This window comes from Lepisosteus oculatus, chromosome 14 (assembly GCF_040954835.1).
Source record: "Lepisosteus oculatus isolate fLepOcu1 chromosome 14, fLepOcu1.hap2, whole genome shotgun sequence".
In the NCBI taxonomy this organism is placed as follows: Eukaryota; Metazoa; Chordata; class Actinopteri; order Semionotiformes; family Lepisosteidae; genus Lepisosteus; species Lepisosteus oculatus.
Genome location: NC_090709.1, coordinates 37,765,429 through 37,783,975, shown reverse-complemented (window position 1 = coordinate 37,783,975; position 18,547 = coordinate 37,765,429). Strand labels below are relative to the sequence as shown.

At 52.6% G+C, this 18,547-nt stretch overlaps 2 protein-coding genes across 2 annotated transcripts in view; both read right to left on the bottom strand.

Moving 5' to 3' along the window:
• Window positions 1–8,834: 8,834 nt before the first annotated feature.
• Window positions 8,835–14,142, bottom strand: LOC102693334 (fibrinogen-like protein 1-like protein). Its single transcript, XM_015339725.2, has 3 exons — window positions 13,775–14,142; window positions 10,691–10,843; window positions 8,835–9,623 (listed from the first exon to the last, which is right to left on the bottom strand). The coding sequence occupies exons 1-3, from the start codon at window positions 13,779–13,781 to the stop codon at window positions 9,007–9,009; spliced, it is 777 nt and encodes a 258-aa protein (XP_015195211.2). The 5' UTR covers window positions 13,782–14,142; the 3' UTR covers window positions 8,835–9,006.
• A 1,189-nt stretch (window positions 14,143–15,331) lies between these two features.
• Window positions 15,332–18,547, bottom strand: part of LOC138243166 (RING finger protein 112-like) — a 49,283-nt gene continuing 46,067 nt past the window's right edge. Inside the window, exons 14-15 of the mRNA XM_069198685.1 lie at window positions 18,066–18,128; window positions 15,332–16,667 (exon numbers count right to left, since the gene is read on the bottom strand). Of these exons, the coding sequence (XP_069054786.1) occupies window positions 16,263–16,667; window positions 18,066–18,128 (468 nt within the window). The 3' untranslated portion in view covers window positions 15,332–16,262. The remainder of the gene's footprint in view (window positions 16,668–18,065; window positions 18,129–18,547) is intronic.

The window sequence follows — 18,547 nt, the reverse complement described above, 5'->3', positions numbered from 1 at the left end:
ACAGATCGGCTCCCTCAGAAATGAAACACCGACGCACCCCCCCCCTGGGCGCTGGACCTCCGTGACGTTTCCCCTTCCACTTCCTCGGAGCGGTGGCGATGTCACGCGTGACGGGGGGGTGGGAGGGCTGGCGGAGCTGGGAACGTGCTCAAAGAAAGCAGTTAGGCGGCATGACTTTGTGGTCAACAGTGTCAACCAGAGTCCTTGGGGGGGACTGCCCCGGCAGCAGGAGACGGTTAGCAGGGACTCAGGGCGCAGAAGGGGGAGAGTATCGCTGAGGAGTCCAGACCAGATGATGGCAGTCAGAGCTCGGGAGCTCATCAGCAGATGCGCGGGCAGCACAGACAGCGGTGACGCGTCTGAAGGAGAAACAATCCGAACAAACGCCCCAAGAGCACAGTGAGTATTCCCCAGCCTGTCTGGGACGTCACCCCGAGATAAAGAGGGGAGCAAGGAAGATCAGGTCTGCGCCTGAAACCTTCCAGGTACGTCCGAACGGCGCCTCCAAACCAAGACGAGCGCGGACCCAGACCTTATACAGCGAGTTCAGGAAGAGGAAGCCGCCTGTGACGTAAGACACACGATGACAACAAGACACACCCAAGGGGCAGTGACGACATCTTGTACAGGAGGGCAAACAGCACAGTGAGAGGGGGACAACGTTTCGACATTGTCGTCAGAAGACCGCCCGTGCCCTCCCAGAAGGAGTCAGGCAGCCGAGCAGGTTTCTCTAGGCCACTGGCACGTCAGGAGCAGCAGACGCCTTCGTCGTGACTGAACGACAGACGACGCACACAGTAACGAAAACACTGTCCGTCCTCCGGGACGGGGCGGGCTCCGCAGACAGACAGACAGACACATGTGCGGCCTGTCTTCACGCGGATTCTCACCGCCCCCCTCGAGACGGAGGAGAAAGTGAGCCTTTACCCAGAATCAAAAGAATTCGGTCCTACGGTCGGGTGTCACCCAGAGGTGGGGAAAACACCTCCGTTACCGGTGTCTGACAGCGTAGTCGCTACACACAAGGCTGGCTCTACAGCTGGGCCCCGATTCACAGTGGTCTTCCTGCCTTCGATGGGGACACGTCCACAGAAGTCTGCCAAGGCAATCTGGATGTCCACCGTTCTGCACCTTCGGGATATAAGGGGAAAAAAACCAACCTTTTCCTGTGCCATCCTGCAAACCAGCACAACTCTGAGTGAGGCTGAAGTGGGACATGTATCCAGTATCGCCCTGGAGCTCACTGTGAGAGCTGTCGCTGGGGGCTGTTCATCCAGCCTCAAACACAAGTCACGCTAAGACGCCGTAAAGCTGAGCTGCTCTAGCAGCTCCAGAGGCTTCACGCTGCGTAATAAAAGACAGGAAGAGCACCCACAAACAGGACACAGCGGACAGATAGTCTGCTGCCTCTCAAAGGACAGAACCTGGAGCAAGACAGAGCAGGACGAGAGCTAATCACACCTCACAGAACTTTCTCTTGACCGTATAGAAGAGCTGGGAGACCCCTGCAGGTTGTCAGACCCAGCGCGTCGATGTCATTATCGAGCTCAAGAAAACCACTGAATCCACGCGACATCCACATGTCCTGCTCCACTGATGAACAATGTCCCGCAACATACAGCCAAAACTGTTTTCAAACACACGAGCTCTCAAGCAGGAGGCTCACAACTGAAGTCCAACCTGGGGGCTGCCTCCCGAACGCCTGCATTTCTCAAAACAACACTGCCAGGCCAGATGGAAGAGGAAGCAGGAGTCCGAGTCACAGGCGAGGTACTGCTCCCAGAGATGAGGGGCTGCTCTCCTCTCGCCGTGAAGTTTAGAGGTATTTCTGGAGACGGCACATCCGCGCAAGGACAGCATGACTACAGAGTGAACCCCTGTTTGTGCGAAGACATCAGCAGATTTCTGTCGCAAAGACACAGGGCATTATTTCCTCAGTGGAGGGGAAGTTTGTGGGGAGACCTGGCAAGATCTGCTCCAGACAGCGAAAGAGACAGATCAACGTCAGAGGCAGCACACACTAACGGTCATGTTGAGACCTGGTTTGGCATTGTGGAGGGTGTTTCTCAAAAAGAGTCTTGCTGTGAAAGCACAAAAGAAGAAAAAGGAGTGTGATTAAGAGAGATCGGGCGAATTCTGCAAATACTTCGATCTTGATCTGTGACCCGTTTACACTCCTCGGATCCTTTGCAGTTCGTAACCCTCCTTAGGGGTTTCTATTCCAGGCACTGCTGACGAGCGAGCACCCACCCCTACTCCTGGGCAGGACATAACAGACACGCTGGAAACTCAAGAAGACCGTCAGCCTGTTCTCAGCAGGATTCGCCTCCAAAAGACACGCAAGTACAAGTTTCAATATCCCCCCCAAAAAAATTCTCTGGGGTTAGAGTCAACTTTCAGACACTAGAACACAAAATCGCTAGAAACCATTTGTTAGAAACCAAACCAAGTCTGTATGAAAACAGTAAAAATCGTAATACATTCATCGTAACACAACACAGTCCCTTTTAAACACGATCACTAACTACACAGTGTTAACATCACAGTAGTAGTGCAAGGAATTGTAAATCGACAGTATGTCACCATGACATGATCTCTGTGAAAGCGTGTTTCCAGCTGAAACTGGATCCATCCTAGACAGACAGATTGATCAAGAAATGCCACTCCGCTGTCAGAAAGATCAAAGAACACTGGCTTCTATCAAACAGAGGTGTGTCTAGCGTGATTCCTCATTGTTAGGTTCCCAAACAGTACCCTGTCCACCTTCAGACAGGGCACAGTGCTACAAGGATTGTAACAGGAACAACCGGACACAATCAATCCCATCATTGAATCACACCATGTACATCTCCATGCTTGGGGACCGAAGTGATCCTTTTCCTCCAGTAAGATTGTGGCGTTGGCTGTCTAGGATGCGGTCTAGATCAGTGAACAGATTACACTAACAGCAGGTAGCAGAGCATTTAGACACACAGCCCCTAACTTGTGGAAATACGTACTGTATGTCAGACCTTATTAAGGATGCCCCATACCTACAAGCATCTTGAACGATGCTATCGTCTCCTACATCGTCTCTGTAGTGTTCCTCATCCTGAGTGATCGAATTCTTTAGGAGGTGCAGAAACAGATATCAAGTGGGTAAGTAAGTAGACAACCACGTTGCAATTGTTTTTGTCTGTGTCTCACCCATTTTGTTTCTCCACACCATGCGGTGCCTTCGGTTGATCTCAAGACAAGGGATCCTCCTGGATTTCTGAGGCAAGGAACCCAGCCGATAGGAGTCCCTACAAACCTCAAGACCCCGTACTGCTCAACCCAGTGGATGGGACACGGATGGACATGGACACACACCCCACACCCCACACACACCCCCCATTTCCCTCGACAACAAACTCGGCGATCTCAGACTGAAAGACTAGAGAGTGCCGGGCTTTTATTCTCACCGAAACACAGCGAGAAGACAGTATTACAGGACAGGACTACAGAGTCCGGCAAACCCAGAGGTGGGGCAGTGTGCTTTTTAATGAACACGTGGTGCGACACATCTACAGTACCATCACCCACTCTGGAATTCCTCATGATCAACTGCCACCCCTTTCATCCGCCCAGGGCGTTTAACACTTCTTACAGAGAGATACTTGATTGATCCCGTGAGGGAAATCGCAGCTAAACACAGACAACACAGCCACAGTGTGACGAATGATACAATAATGATAATACTACAATAACACAATCAGTACAGTGAGAAGGGCACTAGGAAGAGTTACTCACAGTCCAGAACAGTACACAAAAAGTTGTATTGCACAAGTCCCTGGGATATTGCACAAAACAGCTGTAAAAACAGATGTAGCAGTTTACTGTTCAGACGGTTTCTGACTGCCATCTACATCCACCCTGACTAAGGGCAGAGAGGCTCTGGAGGTACTGTACACTGCAATCAGCAGGAGTCTGCACATCCCGACAGCCTTCATCGTCTTCAATCCTACAAATCTCAACTCCCTTCTCCCGAAATACCATACCAGCAAGTCTCCTTCCCACCGAGAGGAGAAAGCACTCTGGACCACCTTTACACCAACATTCAGAATGCTCAGAGCCCGTACCCCTCCCCCACTGTGGACACAGACCACATCACTGTGTTTCTCCTCCCCGCACACTGAAACCAGTGAAACCAGCAGTCAGGACAGGAAAAGTGGGGCCTGAAGCAGCCCAATCACTGCTGCAGGGCTGGTTTGAAGGCACTGACTGGGGTGTGTTTAAAGAGGCAGCCACACAGGGATCACACACAGACACACAGGAATATACATCGGTCACTAGCTACATCAGGACATGGGCTGGCAAAGTGACACAAAAGTAATGAGCATTTCCTAAACAGAAACCGTGGATGAACAGAGGTCTGCAGCATTCAAATCAGGCAATAAATCACAGCTCAAGTCAGCCAGCATCAATCTAAAGAAAGGCATCAAAATCACCCTGAAACAGGAACTGGAGGAACACGGCGCAGGTGGCAAGGTCAACAGGCCCTCACAGACGACACGAGGAAGATCATCTGTGCACCCGCCCATGATGCCTCCCTGCCCAACGAGCTCCACGCCTCCGACGCTCAGTTTGAAGCCAACAACACAGAACCAGTCATCAGAGCTGCCCCCTCTACAGCTGCCCAGCTGCTCTCGCTGTCTGCAGACGAGGTGAGGAGATCTGTGCTCAGAGTGACCTCCCGCAAGGCTGCAGGACTCGGAGCCCGCGCCCATCGGCTGGCGGGGGTGTTCACAGACATTTTCAACATGTCCCTGGCCCAAGCCGTAGTCCCCACCTGCTTCAAGACAACCACCATCATCCCTATGCCGAAGAAAACCCCAGTGACATGTCTTGATGACTACCAACCAGTGGCACTAACACCTGTCATCATGAAGTGCTTCGAGAGGCTGGTCATGGGGCACATTAAGGACACCAGTCCAGACACACTACTGGACCTGTACCAATTCACCTACCAGCCCAACAGATCCACAGATGACGCAGTCTCCATTGCCACACACGGCCCTATCCCATCTGGACAAAAAGAACACGTACGCAAGACTGCTATTCATCGACTTCAGCTCAGCTTTTAACACCATCATCCCAGAGAAACTAGTCAACTAGTCAACTAGTCAGAGAAACTAGTCTCAACACCACCCTCTGCAACTGGATTCGGGACTTTCTGACAGGCAGACCTCAGGCTGTCAGGCTTGGAAACCACACCTCCGGCACAGTAACTCTGAACACTGGGGTCCCCCAGGGGTGTGTGCTTAGTCCATTGCTCTACTCCCTCTACACCCACGACTGTAAGGCTAAACACAACACAGACTCCATCATCAAGTTTGCCGATGACACCACAGTTGTAGGTCTGATCACAGACAATGATGAGAGGGCCTACAGGGAGGAGGTCAATCTCCTTACAACGTGGTGTGATGACAACAACCTCACCCTCAACGTCAGCAGAACCAGGGAGCTGATCGGTGATTTCAGGAAACTGCAAACCGGACATGCCCCTCTCCACATCAACGGGACTGAAGTGGAAAGGGTCAGTAACTTCAAATTCCTTGGCGTCGATATCACCAGGGACCTCACATGGTCTCTCAACACCACCCGTCTGATCAAGAAAGCACCACAGCGCCTGCACTTCCTAAGACGGTTGAAGAAGGCTGAGATATGTCCCCAGATCCTCACTACCTTTTACAGATGCACTACAGAAAGCGCACTGACACTGTGGTATGGCAACTGCAGTGGTGCTGACCGCAGAGCCCTACAGCGGGTGGTGAAAACTGCCCAGTCCATCACTGGGGCTGCCCTCCCATCCATACAGGACATTTATGACAGACGGTGCTTGAGGAAAGCTCTGAGCATCATCAGAGACCCCACACACCCCAGCTACAGACTGTATGATCTGCTACCATCTGGAAAATGGTACCAGAGCATTCGGGCTCGGCCTACCAGACTCAGAGACAGTGTTTACCCCCGCACTGTCAAACCATTAAACTCCCAGCCTCTCTCACCTGCGATCTGAACCTCACAGTGCCTCTCTCTGACCAAAAACTCAAACACACCTCACATGTCAAGAAGCTCACCATATACCCGTCTATGAGTAGGATGACAATAAACTTGAATTTGAAGACACGGTTGCAGCACTGTGGGTGTTGAGCTTGAAGAGCACCCCCCTATCCCCATGTACCGCCTGTCTAATGGTGCCATCTTGAAACATCATTAAAAAGATAAAGAAAGGTTTCACAGGCCAACGCAAGGCTGGGAAAGGTCAGAGGAGCTGTTTAGTGTGTGAAACACTCGCTTGCAGCACTGTGGGTGCTGTGGTTTAAATGCTACTGCCCCAGTGCACAGTGGGAAAAAGAGATTGACAACGCAGAGCTGTGTCAGTCCTCTCTGTGTGTAAACAAGCAGTTTGCACATCATGGGAGCTGTTTTTACTGAGAACACTTGAATCTCTCAGCAGTGTTGTGAGTATAGCTGACCTCACCTGGATGAAAACAGGACATCAAGAAAGGGTTTCAGAGGTCACACACAGCTGTAGTATTCCTGCTCACAGGCTGGGTGATGGAGACTGCTCTTCCTCTGGTGATATAGGGGCTGTATTTCTCTCGCTGTGACCCTGTGGGTCCAGGCAGAGTGTCATCACACAGGTTCAAACAGAGAGAAAGAGCTCACTGACAGCTTGATGTGGAGGCTGGGGACATTTCACAAGTCGGGCTCTTTAAGATGCGTTTGGTCTGAAGGCTTTCTGTGTTTCCCTTGCGAAGATACAGACACAAGAATATCCGTGTGTGATAAAAACACCTCGTCTCACATCACCGAAACCACAAGCCCTTTACAGACAAGCTTTTATCAGTCGGAAAGTGTAAAAACTGTTTTTCACAAAACCGCATCGGACCCCCCACAGGGCCACACGTGTGCTGTCCCCGGCGTGGTCGTGCACGTCCGCGGGGGGAATCGATATCCACCTTTCATTTTTCATCGTTTTTTACCAACAAAACCACAAAACCATCTTATCACTCGAAAAAGGACAAACGGACCTTTAATAAAACATGTTTCTTTTTAAAAAAAAACAAGACAATCGATCACAGAGTCACTTTCTATCCGATGAGGCACTTTCAAACTTCCAATATGCATCTATAACGCAATCAATAAGCCAGACCGCAAAAGCAAAACCCAGCAAAATATATATATATATCCCATGTTTTTACCTTATTCCGAAGCTGATATATATCCAGAGTACCCAGACCAGCTCATCTCCACACCTGCACGCTAACGACTCTGTAGTACGTGTTTGAAGCAGGGCTGCCAGAGATCAGGCGATCTGATTGGTCAACAGCGCCGTCATTCACTGTGTTTCCAGCCATTCAGAGGCCTGAGGGGGTGAGACTTCCTCTGGAAGCCTCAGGCTGTGTTCCGCCCGCCTTTCAGCTGTCAATCATTGACTCAGAAGGGGTAATCGATCGGTTTCTTATCAGTTTCTTATCAGTACTTCTTTTTTCACACCAGACGGCAACTCTGAGGTGTTTTTTCCTTGCCTAACAGCAGATAAAGGCTCTCTAGCAGTGTCTAAAGGTTTTTATTGTTATTATTTTCAATATTGTTCTTCCAATATTTTTCATTCCAGGTCCAGTCTTCACAAAACAGGATGTAGAATTTTTTCTAATTGATCCATTTGATCCCTGATTTGTATCCAAGCTAGTAGTCACCTAGAACAAGGTTTTCACATCATTCCCAGGACCCTGACAGGCCTAAAACTGAAAATTCTGACTTCTGAAGACCAAAACAACATTTCCGCCTGCTGTTTTTTCCATACGTTAAGACATATCAGAAATGTGACTGTCCACCCTCAAAGCCAAGGGGGTTAGCTTCAGTCTAAGACCTGAACCAGGCTCCTGCTGTGTTCTGCTGCAGAGATATACCAACATGTTTAAGGGCAGGAAATTCCAGGCGGACATTGTCTAAAGAGACAAGAGACAAGAGGATACGCAGTCTGTGGTGTTGTGTGTTGAATTTGCTGTGAACCGAAACCGACAGGGTTTCGCTCTGTGCCAGAGAGATGAATTGGACCCTTAAAGACAGAGATTCAAGCGACGAGAGACTGAGGGGTTACCGAACCATCGACTAGTGAACGGAGCAGCCCCATGGCGATCGTGCCACAGAGAGAGGCTTCTCCACGGGTATGTGGGGATTTTCGGAAGCTCGAGGCGGTATCGACGTTCGACCCGTATCCTCTGCCCCGTTTCAGCGACACCCGGTAAGATCAGACCCAACAGGGCCTTGCGAAGATCCGGCCAGCGGGACCCAGAGGTGTGAGTGGGCCCGGGCGGACGCTCAGCATCTTTCTGCAGGTGGATAGAGCAGAGGCCCTAGACCACAGGCAGAGAAACCGGTCAGATCGATCCTGGGGCTGGTTGTTAGGGCAGGTAGTGCGACTGAAGACAGAGACAACGCAAGAAGGAGGGTGTATCTTCATCTGAGGAATCAGTTTGGTTTCTTTCGGGAGTTGTGTTCTCTGGTGTGGGGGACTGGGAGCACCGTCAATAAACTGCACTTGTTTCACGTGCGACGGAGCCCTTCCGTTAGAAAACGGACCTACTCTGGCCATCGTGCGACATTTTAACATTATCCACCTGTCAGCGTTGGGGTTAGGGTTAGTTTATCTACTAGTTTATTCCTAGATAAACAGCAGTGAAAACCGACTCGATGGTGGTGTCTAGAGCAGACTGGAGAGCTCTTTGTGCATCGCGCAGTCAGGTTGTGGCCGTGCCGCTGCCCAGAGCAGAAAAAAAACACAGACGCGCTCATCTCTGGGAAGCACAACTTTTATTCAGCAGCTCCAGAAACCTCTTGTCCCGTCTGAGACATCAGTGTGTGTGTGTGTGGCCCTGGTGTTGTCACAGTGGCGCCCCCTGGCTGTGGGTATCCGCTGTGTGATTAATCAGCGTGTGTGTGTGTGTGTGTGTGTGTGTGTGTATGTGGAGCCCCCTAGTGGCAGATGTCGGTGGGCGCGATCATGATGGTGGAGGCCTGCACGTTGCCGTCCCAGTACAGCGCCCCGCGGCGGTTCAGGTGGGCGGAGTAGCAGCTGTTGAACCAGAAGCCGCCGCCGTGCGAGGAGGCGCAGTTGGAGCTGGTCAGGTCCTGGTCGCGGTCGCACGTGGAGAACTTCATGTTGTCCTGTAGGCCGGAGGTGCTGCCCACCTGCAGGCGGTTGGCGGCGCTGCCCGAGTGCTGGCCCAGCCGCAGGGCGTAGCCCTGGCCCTCCGCCTCCACGCGGAAGGTGTCGTAGTCGGCCGCGCTCTCCCGGCCCGAGGAGTCCACGAGCGCGAAGCGGACCTTGTAGGTGCGCTGCGTGGTCAGCAGGTGGATGTACTCGTTGCCCAGCCAGTGGTCGCCGCTCAAGCTGCCGAAGCCGGTCTTGTAGGCGGCCCAGGTCTGGTCCCAGGCCAGCGTGGTGGTGGCGGAGTTCCTCTGGATCACCGTCCACCGGTCCCGGCCCTTGATCACGCAGTACACCATCAGGTTGGGCCCGCCCACGGGCTGCACCACGTACACGCCGCTGACGCTGTTGGCCGGGAGGCTGCTGCAGTCGGTGGGGGTGCCTGCGGGGGGAGGGGGGGCGTGAGGCGCGCTCCGGAGGAGGCGATCGGCAGCTCGGGGCGCGGCTGGTCTCGCCTGCGGAGGCGCGGACGGGGACTGGGGGCCGAGGCGCGCTCAGGAGGAGGCGATCGGCAGCTCGGGGCGCGGCTGGTCTCGCCTGCGGAGGCGCGCTCAGGAGGAGGCGATCGGCAGCTCGGGGCGCGGCTGGTCTCGCCTGCGGAGGCGCGCTCAGGAGGAGGTGATCGGCAGCTCGGGGCGCGGCCGGTCTCGCCTGCGGAGGCGCGCTCAGGAGGAGGCGATCGGCAGTTCGGGGCGCGGCCGGTCTCGCCTGCGGAGGCGCGCTCCGGAGGAGGCGATCGGCAGCTCGGGGCGCGGCCGGTCTCGCCTGCGGAGGCGCGCTCAGGAGGAGGCGATCGGCAGCTCGGGGCGCGGCTGGTCTCGCCTGCGGAGGCGCGCTCAGGAGGAGGCGATCGGCAGCTCGGGGCGCGGCCGGTCTCGCCTGCGGAGGCGCGCTCAGGAGGAGGCGATCGGCAGCTCGGGGCGCGGCCGGTCTCGCCTGCGGAGGCGCGCTCCGGAGGAGGCGATCGGCAGCTCGGGGCGCGGCCGGTCTCGCCTGCGGAGGCGCGCTCAGGAGGAGGCGATCGGCAGCTCGGGGGGCGGCCGGTCACGCCTGCGGAGGCGCGCTCAGGAGGAGGCGATCGGCAGCTCGGGGCGCGGCCGGTCTCGCCTGCGGAGGCGCGCTCAGGAGGAGGCGATCGGCAGCTCGGGGCGCGGCCGGTCTCGCCTGCGGAGGCGCGCTCCGGAGGAGGCGATCGGCAGCTCGGGGCGCGGCCGGTCTCGCCTGCGGAGGCGCGCTCAGGAGGAGGCGATCGGCAGCTCGGGGCGCGGCCGGTCTCGCCTGCGGAGGCGCGCTCAGGAGGAGGCGATCGGCAGCTCGGGGGGCGGCCGGTCTCGCCTGCGGAGGCGCGCTCAGGAGGAGGCGATCGGCAGCTCGGGGCGCGGCTGGTCTCGCCTGCGGGGGGAGGAGGGGCCAGCATTTCTAGGCCAAAGCAATCGGCAACCCACTTACTTCTCAAGTTCACCGCGCTCAGGTTCAGCACGCTTGCCAGGGAGACGTTGAGCTGCTGGGCGTTCCCGATGTCGGGCTCGGCCGGCGCCGGGGGTTCAGAGGTCGCCAGCGCGGTCAGGCACGCCGCGGCCAACAGCAGGGTCCTCAGGGTATCTAGGAGAGGGGGGGGGGGTGAGGCAGCAGCTCCTGCTCGTGGGGCAGAGGCCGGACTTCAGGGGGAAAGAGCTCGGACACAGCAGGGAAATCGAACCCTGAGCGCACAGCCGGGGAGGAGTGATTAACGGAGTGACACTCGCACACTGATATACACAGATAGAGACACACACACTGATATACACAGACAGACACACACACTGATATAAACAGATAGAGACACACACTCATTCACTGATATACACAGACAGAGACAGACACTCACACACTGATATACACAGACAGAGACAGACACTCACACACTGATATACACAGACACACAGACACTCACACACTGATATTCACAGACAGAGACACACAGACACTCACACACTGATATACACAGAGACACACACACACTCACACACTGATATACACAGACACACAGACACTCACACACTGATATACACAGACAGAGACACACAGACACTCACACACTGATATACACAGACACACAGACACTCACACACTGATATACACAGATAGAGACAGACACTCACACACTGATATACACAGACACACAGACACTCACACACTGATATACACAGATAGAGACACAGACACACACACTGATAAAGTACAGCCAGGGTGACACACACTCAGATAATAAACAGACAGACACACAGACACTCACTGATATTCACAGACAGAGACACACAGACACTCACACACTGATATACACAGACAGAGACACACACACACTCACTCACTGATATACACAGACAGAGACACACAGACACTCACACACTGATATACACAGAGACACACACACACTCACACACTGATATACACAGAGACACACACACACTCACACACTGATATTCACAGACAGAGACACACAGACACTCACACACTGATATACACAGATAGAGACACAGACACACACACTGATAAAGTACAGCCAGGAACACACACACACAAACACTGATAATATACAGCCAGAGTGACACACACTCAGATAATAAACAGACAGACACACAGACACTCACTGATATTCACAGACAGAGACACACAGACACTCACACACTGATATACACAGACAGAGACACACACACACTCACTCACTGATATACACAGACAGAGACACACAGACACTCACACACTGATATACACACACACTCACACACTGATATACACAGAGACACACACACACTCACACACTGATATTCACAGACAGAGACACACAGACACTCACACACTGATATACACAGAGACACACAGACACTCACACACTGATATACACAGATAGAGACACAGACACACACACTGATAAAGTACAGCCAGGAACACACACACACAAACACTGATAATATACAGCCAGAGTGACACACACTCAGATAATAAACAGACAGACACACAGACACTCACTGATATTCACAGACAGAGACACACAGACACTCACACACTGATATACACAGACAGAGACACACAGACACTCACACACTGATATACACAGACACACAGACACTCACACACTGATATACACAGATAGAGACAGACACTCACACACTGATATACACAGACACACAGACACTCACACACTGATATACACAGATAGAGACAGACACTCACACACTGATATACACAGACACACAGACACTCACACACTGATATACACAGATAGAGACACAGACACACACACTGATAAAGTACAGCCAGGAACACACACACACAAACACTGATAATATACAGCCAGAGTGACACACACTCAGATAATAAACAGACAGACACACAGACACTCACTGATATTCACAGACAGAGACACACAGACACTCACACACTGATATACACAGACAGAGACACACACACACTCACTCACTGATATACACAGACAGAGACACACAGACACTCACACACTGATATACACAGAGACACACACACACTCACACACTGATATACACAGAGACACACACACACTCACACACTGATATTCACAGACAGAGACACACAGACACTCACACACTGATATACACAGAGACACACACAGACACTCACTCACTGATATTCACAGACAGAGACACACAGACACTCACACACTGATATACACAGAGACACACACAATCACTCACACACTGATAATGTACAGCCAGAAACACACACACACAAACACTGATAATATACAGCCAGAGTGACACACACAGATAATATACAGACAGACACACAGACACTCACTGATATACACAGACAGAGACACACACACTCACTTACTGATACACACAGAGACACACACACACTCACACACAGAGACGCTCACACACTGATATACACAGAGACACACACACTAATATACACAGAGACATACACTCACTCACACACTGATAATATACAGACAGAGACACACACACACACTCATACACTGATATACACAGAGACACACACAGACACTCACACGCTGATATACACAGACAGAGAGACACACACACAGATAATATACAGACAGACACACACTGATACACACACACACTCACTGATACACACAGAGACACACACACACTCACACACAGAGACGCTCACACACTGATATACACAGAGACACACACACTAATATACACAGAGACATACACTCACTCACACACTGATAATATACAGACAGAGACACACACACACACTCACACACTGATATACACAGAGACACACACAGACACTCACACACTGATATACACAGACAGAGAGAGACACACACAGATAATATACAGACAGACACACAGACACTCACTGATACACACACACACTCACTGATACACACAGAGACACACACACACTCACACACAGAGACGCTCACACACTGATACACACACAGACACTCAGGCAGCGACACACAAGGGCCAGTTCTCCCAGAGGCCCGTGCCAGAAGTGGGAGAGAACATGCAGACTCCACACAGAGAGACTCACCCATCATGGCAGAGCGTCGCAGTCTTCTCTCTCTCTCTCTCTCTCTCGTCCCGAGTCGCTTGAGCCCCAGTCCGGCCCGGCCCGCTTTATAGGCCCGGCCGAGGGCGGGACCGAGCTCGAAGGTCACCACGCCGCCTTATCTGCGCCGTCCGGGAACGCCAGCCTCTTCCGGCCCCCAGAACGTTCCTGACGGGAATCATCAGCGGGAGAGCTTCCTGGAGCACCTGGAGCCAGAGACCACGCAGACTCCTCACAGACGGGCTCCTCCGGGTCTCGGGTCACCCCGCAGAGACCCCCAGTCCGACTCTCCCTGAACCCCAGGAGACCCTCAGGTCTGCGGAGAGGAAGAGCCTCTCGGGGCTCTGCTGTACACAGAGGGGGGCGGGAGGGGGGAACAAGCTGATACCCTGTCTTCTCTCCAGACACAGCTGGGTGAGCTCCTCCAGTCAGGACAGGGGGCTCTACTGTACACAGAGAGGGGTGGGAGGGGGGAACAAGCTGATACCCTGGCTTCTCTCCAGACACAGCTGGGTGAGCTCCTCCAGTCAGGACAGGAGGCTCTACTGTACACAGAGAGGGGTGGGAGGGGGGAACGAGCTGCCCAGCCCTGTTGTTGACCTTTTGATGAGAACCCCCCCGATCAACCTCCGCCTCTGTGCTGAAGTCCCACAGCTAACCTGAGCCTCTCTCTCTTTTACCCTGATCTCACTGGGCTGTACTGCGCTGTCCTGTGTTTTTACCCTGATCTCACTGGGCTGTCCTGTGTTTTTACCCTGACCTCACTGGGCTCTACTGTGTTTTTACCCTGATCTCACTAGGCTGTCCTGTGTTTTTACCCTGATCTCACTGGGCTGTCCTGTGTTTTTACCCTGATCTCACTGGGCTCTACTGTGTTTTTACCCTGATCTCACTAGGCTGTCCTGTGTTTTTACCCTGATCTCACTGGGCTGTCCTGTGTTTGGACAGCCCAGTGAGTCAGGACAAGAGGCTCTACTGTACACAGAGGGGGGCAGGAGGGGGGAACAATCTGCCATGACGACCGACAGGCATTTTGTAATAAACTAGTAGTGTAACACCAGCTCTCCAGCCAGAAACTGCACAACATGAATGATATATATTTTTAACAGCAAATTCAACACCTGACACCACAGACTGTATATATATATATAAAAACCCACAAAACACCTGAGCGTTCCTGCAGTGCGTCTCGTGACTGGACACACCAGCAGCGAGCAGGTGAACCTCTGAAACTCACCCCGGGCGTCAGGTCAGAGAGGCAGCCAATCCAGCGATAACTTATCGGTTCTGGGAACGGCTCAATCGCAGAGGGAGATAACAGCGCTCGAGAAACTAATAAGGAAACCGCGTGCTCACGGGAGCAAAGTCTGAAAGAGCTGGCCAGAGCCCATCTCACAGGACGAAACTCCTCTCGAGCGAGGAAGCGTACGAACACCGCAGGTGTGTCCTGGGGTGACACCGCAGGTGCAGAACAAGTCACCCAAGAACGTACATCATAGAAAGCCTCTCTCTCGGAGCCGCAGTAATGAAACACAGCAGTCGAAATTAAAAATGGGTTTTATTTTTATTCCATCACTCTTGTTTCCCTGGCTTGAGAAAACCATTCCATTCGTCATAAAAACAAACAAACATCATTTGTTCAAAACCCCTTTCAAGTCGTTATCCCAGGCAGAAACTGAGGAAGACGTACAAAACCCTGCAGGTTCGGACCGGACGTGCAGGAGGTTCTGTTTAATTCGAGACGCAGACGAGCCCGGACTCCGTTAACGAGCTCCAGTTCGTGCTGTGTTCATCACAGCTGCTGCTGGTCTCTCACCCCTGACAGGCAGAAGGCAGCTTTGTTCGTCTGGACTGATTAAGACTCAATTGACAGCAGATCTGAGGAGAGGAGTAATCTGGACTAATTAAGACTCAATTAACAGCAGATCTGAGGAGAGGAGTAATCTGGACTAATTAAGACTCAATTAACTGCAGATCTGAGGAGATGAGTAATCTGGACTAATTAAAACTCAATTAACTGCAGATCTGAGGAGAGGAGTAATCTGGATTTATTAAAACTCAATTAACAGCAGATCTGAGGAGAGGAGTAATCTGGACTAATTAAGACTCAATTGACAGCAGATCTGAGGAGAGGAGTAATCTGGACTAATTAAGACTCAATTGACAGCAGATCTGAGGAGAGGAGTAATCTGGACTAATTAAGACTCAATTGACAGCAGATCTGAGGAGAGGAGTAATCTGGACTAATTAAGACTCAATTAACAGCAGATCTGAGGAGAGGAGTAATCTGGACTAATTAAGACTCAATTGACAGCAGATCTGAGGAGAGGAGTAATCTGGACTAATTAAGACTCAATTGACAGCAGATCTGAGGAGATGAGTAATCTGGACTAATTAAGACTCAATTGACAGCAGATCTGAGGAGAGGAGTAATCTGTTTCCTCGCTGCAGCGCCGCCGGTGTTGAGGGCTCAGTGCTCCCCGGGCTCAGGGTTCGAGGGCTTCACCCCGAACCTCCTGTAGATCGCCGTGGCGACAGCGGTCGCCATGCCGCCCACCCCCAAGCCGGCCGTGGCGCCGATGCCGGTTCCCACGGCGACGACCCCGGCCTCCGCGGCCATGGCGGCCCCAGCGACCACGCCCCCGGCCACGCCCCCGGCCACGCCCAGCAGGGGCACGGTCACCAGCCCGCCCACTGTCAGCCCGAATTTGATCCGGTGGATCTGCAGGAACTCGGCGCGCGCGGCGCCCACAGACTCCCACAGCACCCCCATATCCCGGGGGAGGACCCCGCGCTGCGCCCCCTCCAGCACCTCGGCCTCCTTCTGCCTCACCCTCTCCTCCATCTTCGCCGGGGAAACAATCACGGTCGTGCCCTGGGGACAGGGGGCGCAACGTCACCCCGGGGCGCCCCAAAGACCAGCAGGTACGAGACCCAGGACACCCCAGAAACAAGCAGGAGTGAAAGACAGGACACCCCAGAAACAAGACACAGGACACCCCAGAAACAAGCAGGAGTGAAACACAGGACACCCCAGAAACAAGACCCAGGAGACCCCAGAAACAAGCAGGAGTGAAACACAGGACACCCCAGAAACAAGCAGGAGTGAAACACAGGACACCCCAGAAACAAGACCCAGGACACCCCAGAAACAAGCAGGAGTGACACAGGACACCCCAGAAACAAGACCCAGGACACCCCAGAAACAAGCAGGAGTGAGACACAGGACACCCCAGGAACAAGACACAGGACACCCCAAAAACAAGCAGGAGTGAAACACAGGACACCCCAGAAACAAGCAGGATTGAAACACAGGACACCCCAGAAACAAGACCCAGGACACCCCAGAAACAAGACCCAGGACACCCCAGAAACAAGCAGGAGTGAAACACAGGACACCCCAGAAACAAGACCCAGGACACCCAAGAAACAAGCAGAAGTGAGACACAGGACGCCCCAGAAACAAGACCCAGGACACCCCAGAAACAAGCAGGAGTGAAAGACAGGACACCCAAGAAACAAGCAGGAGTGAAACACAGGACGCCCCAGAAACAAGACCCAGGACACCCCAGAAACAAGCAGGAGTGAAACACAGGACACCCCAGAAACAAGACACAGGACACCCCAGAAACAAGCAGGAGTGAAACACAGGACACCCCAGAAACAAGACCCAGGACACCCCAGAAACAAGCAGGAGTGAAAGACAGGACACCCCAGAAACAAGACACAGGACACCCCAGAAACAAGCAGGAGTGAAACACAGGACACCCCAGAAACAAGACACAGGACACCCCAGAAACAAGCAGGAGTGAAACACAGGACACCCCAGAAACAAGACACAGGACACCCCAGAAACAACAGGAGTGAAACACAGGACACCCCAGAAACAAGACACAGGACACCCCAGAAACAACAGGAGTGACACAGGACACCCCAGAAACAACAGGAGTGACACAGGACACTCCAGAAACAAGCAGTTGTGACACACAGGACACCCCAGAAACAACAGGAGTGACACAGGACACTCCAGAAACAAGCAGATGTGACACACCGGACACCCCAGAAACAAGCAGGAACGAGACCCAGGACGCCCCAGAAACAACAGGAGTGACACAGGACACCCCAGAAACAAGACCCAGGACGCCCCAGAAACCAGCAGGAGTGAGACACAGGACACGCCAGAACACACACTAATACAAACACTCTCACACAAGCACACACATACTGTCAAACGCACTGTCTCAGACACACACACACACTCAGTCTCTCTCACCTGCTCCTGCAGAAAGTTGGCGAACTCCTGCTTTGCTTTCTGGAGTTTGAGGGCAGAGATGAGCTGGGCAAGAGAGAGAGAGGTTACAGACATGATACTGCTACAGTACTGAAATTGATACTGTAACTATACTGTACTGATATCTACACTGATACTGCAACTGTACTGACACTGAAACTGTAACTATACTGTACTGGTATCCACACTGATACTGCAACTGTACTGACACTGATACTGTAACTATACTGTACTGGTATCCACACTGATACTGATTCTGTACTGACACTGATACTGTAACTATACTGTACTGGTATCCACACTGATACTGATTCTGTACTGACACTGATACTGTAACTATACTGTACTGGTATCCACACTGATACTGTACTGACACTGATACTGTAACTATACTGTACTGATATCTATACTGATACTGCTACTGTACTGACACTGATACTGTAACTATACTGTACTGATATCTA

Coding starts and splice junctions, on each gene's coding strand:
- LOC102693334 (XM_015339725.2), bottom strand. Junction 9,624..10,690: donor GAGCGCGGTGAACTTGAGAA/GTAAGTGGGTTG, acceptor CTCCCCCCGCAG/GCACCCCCACCGACTGCAGC.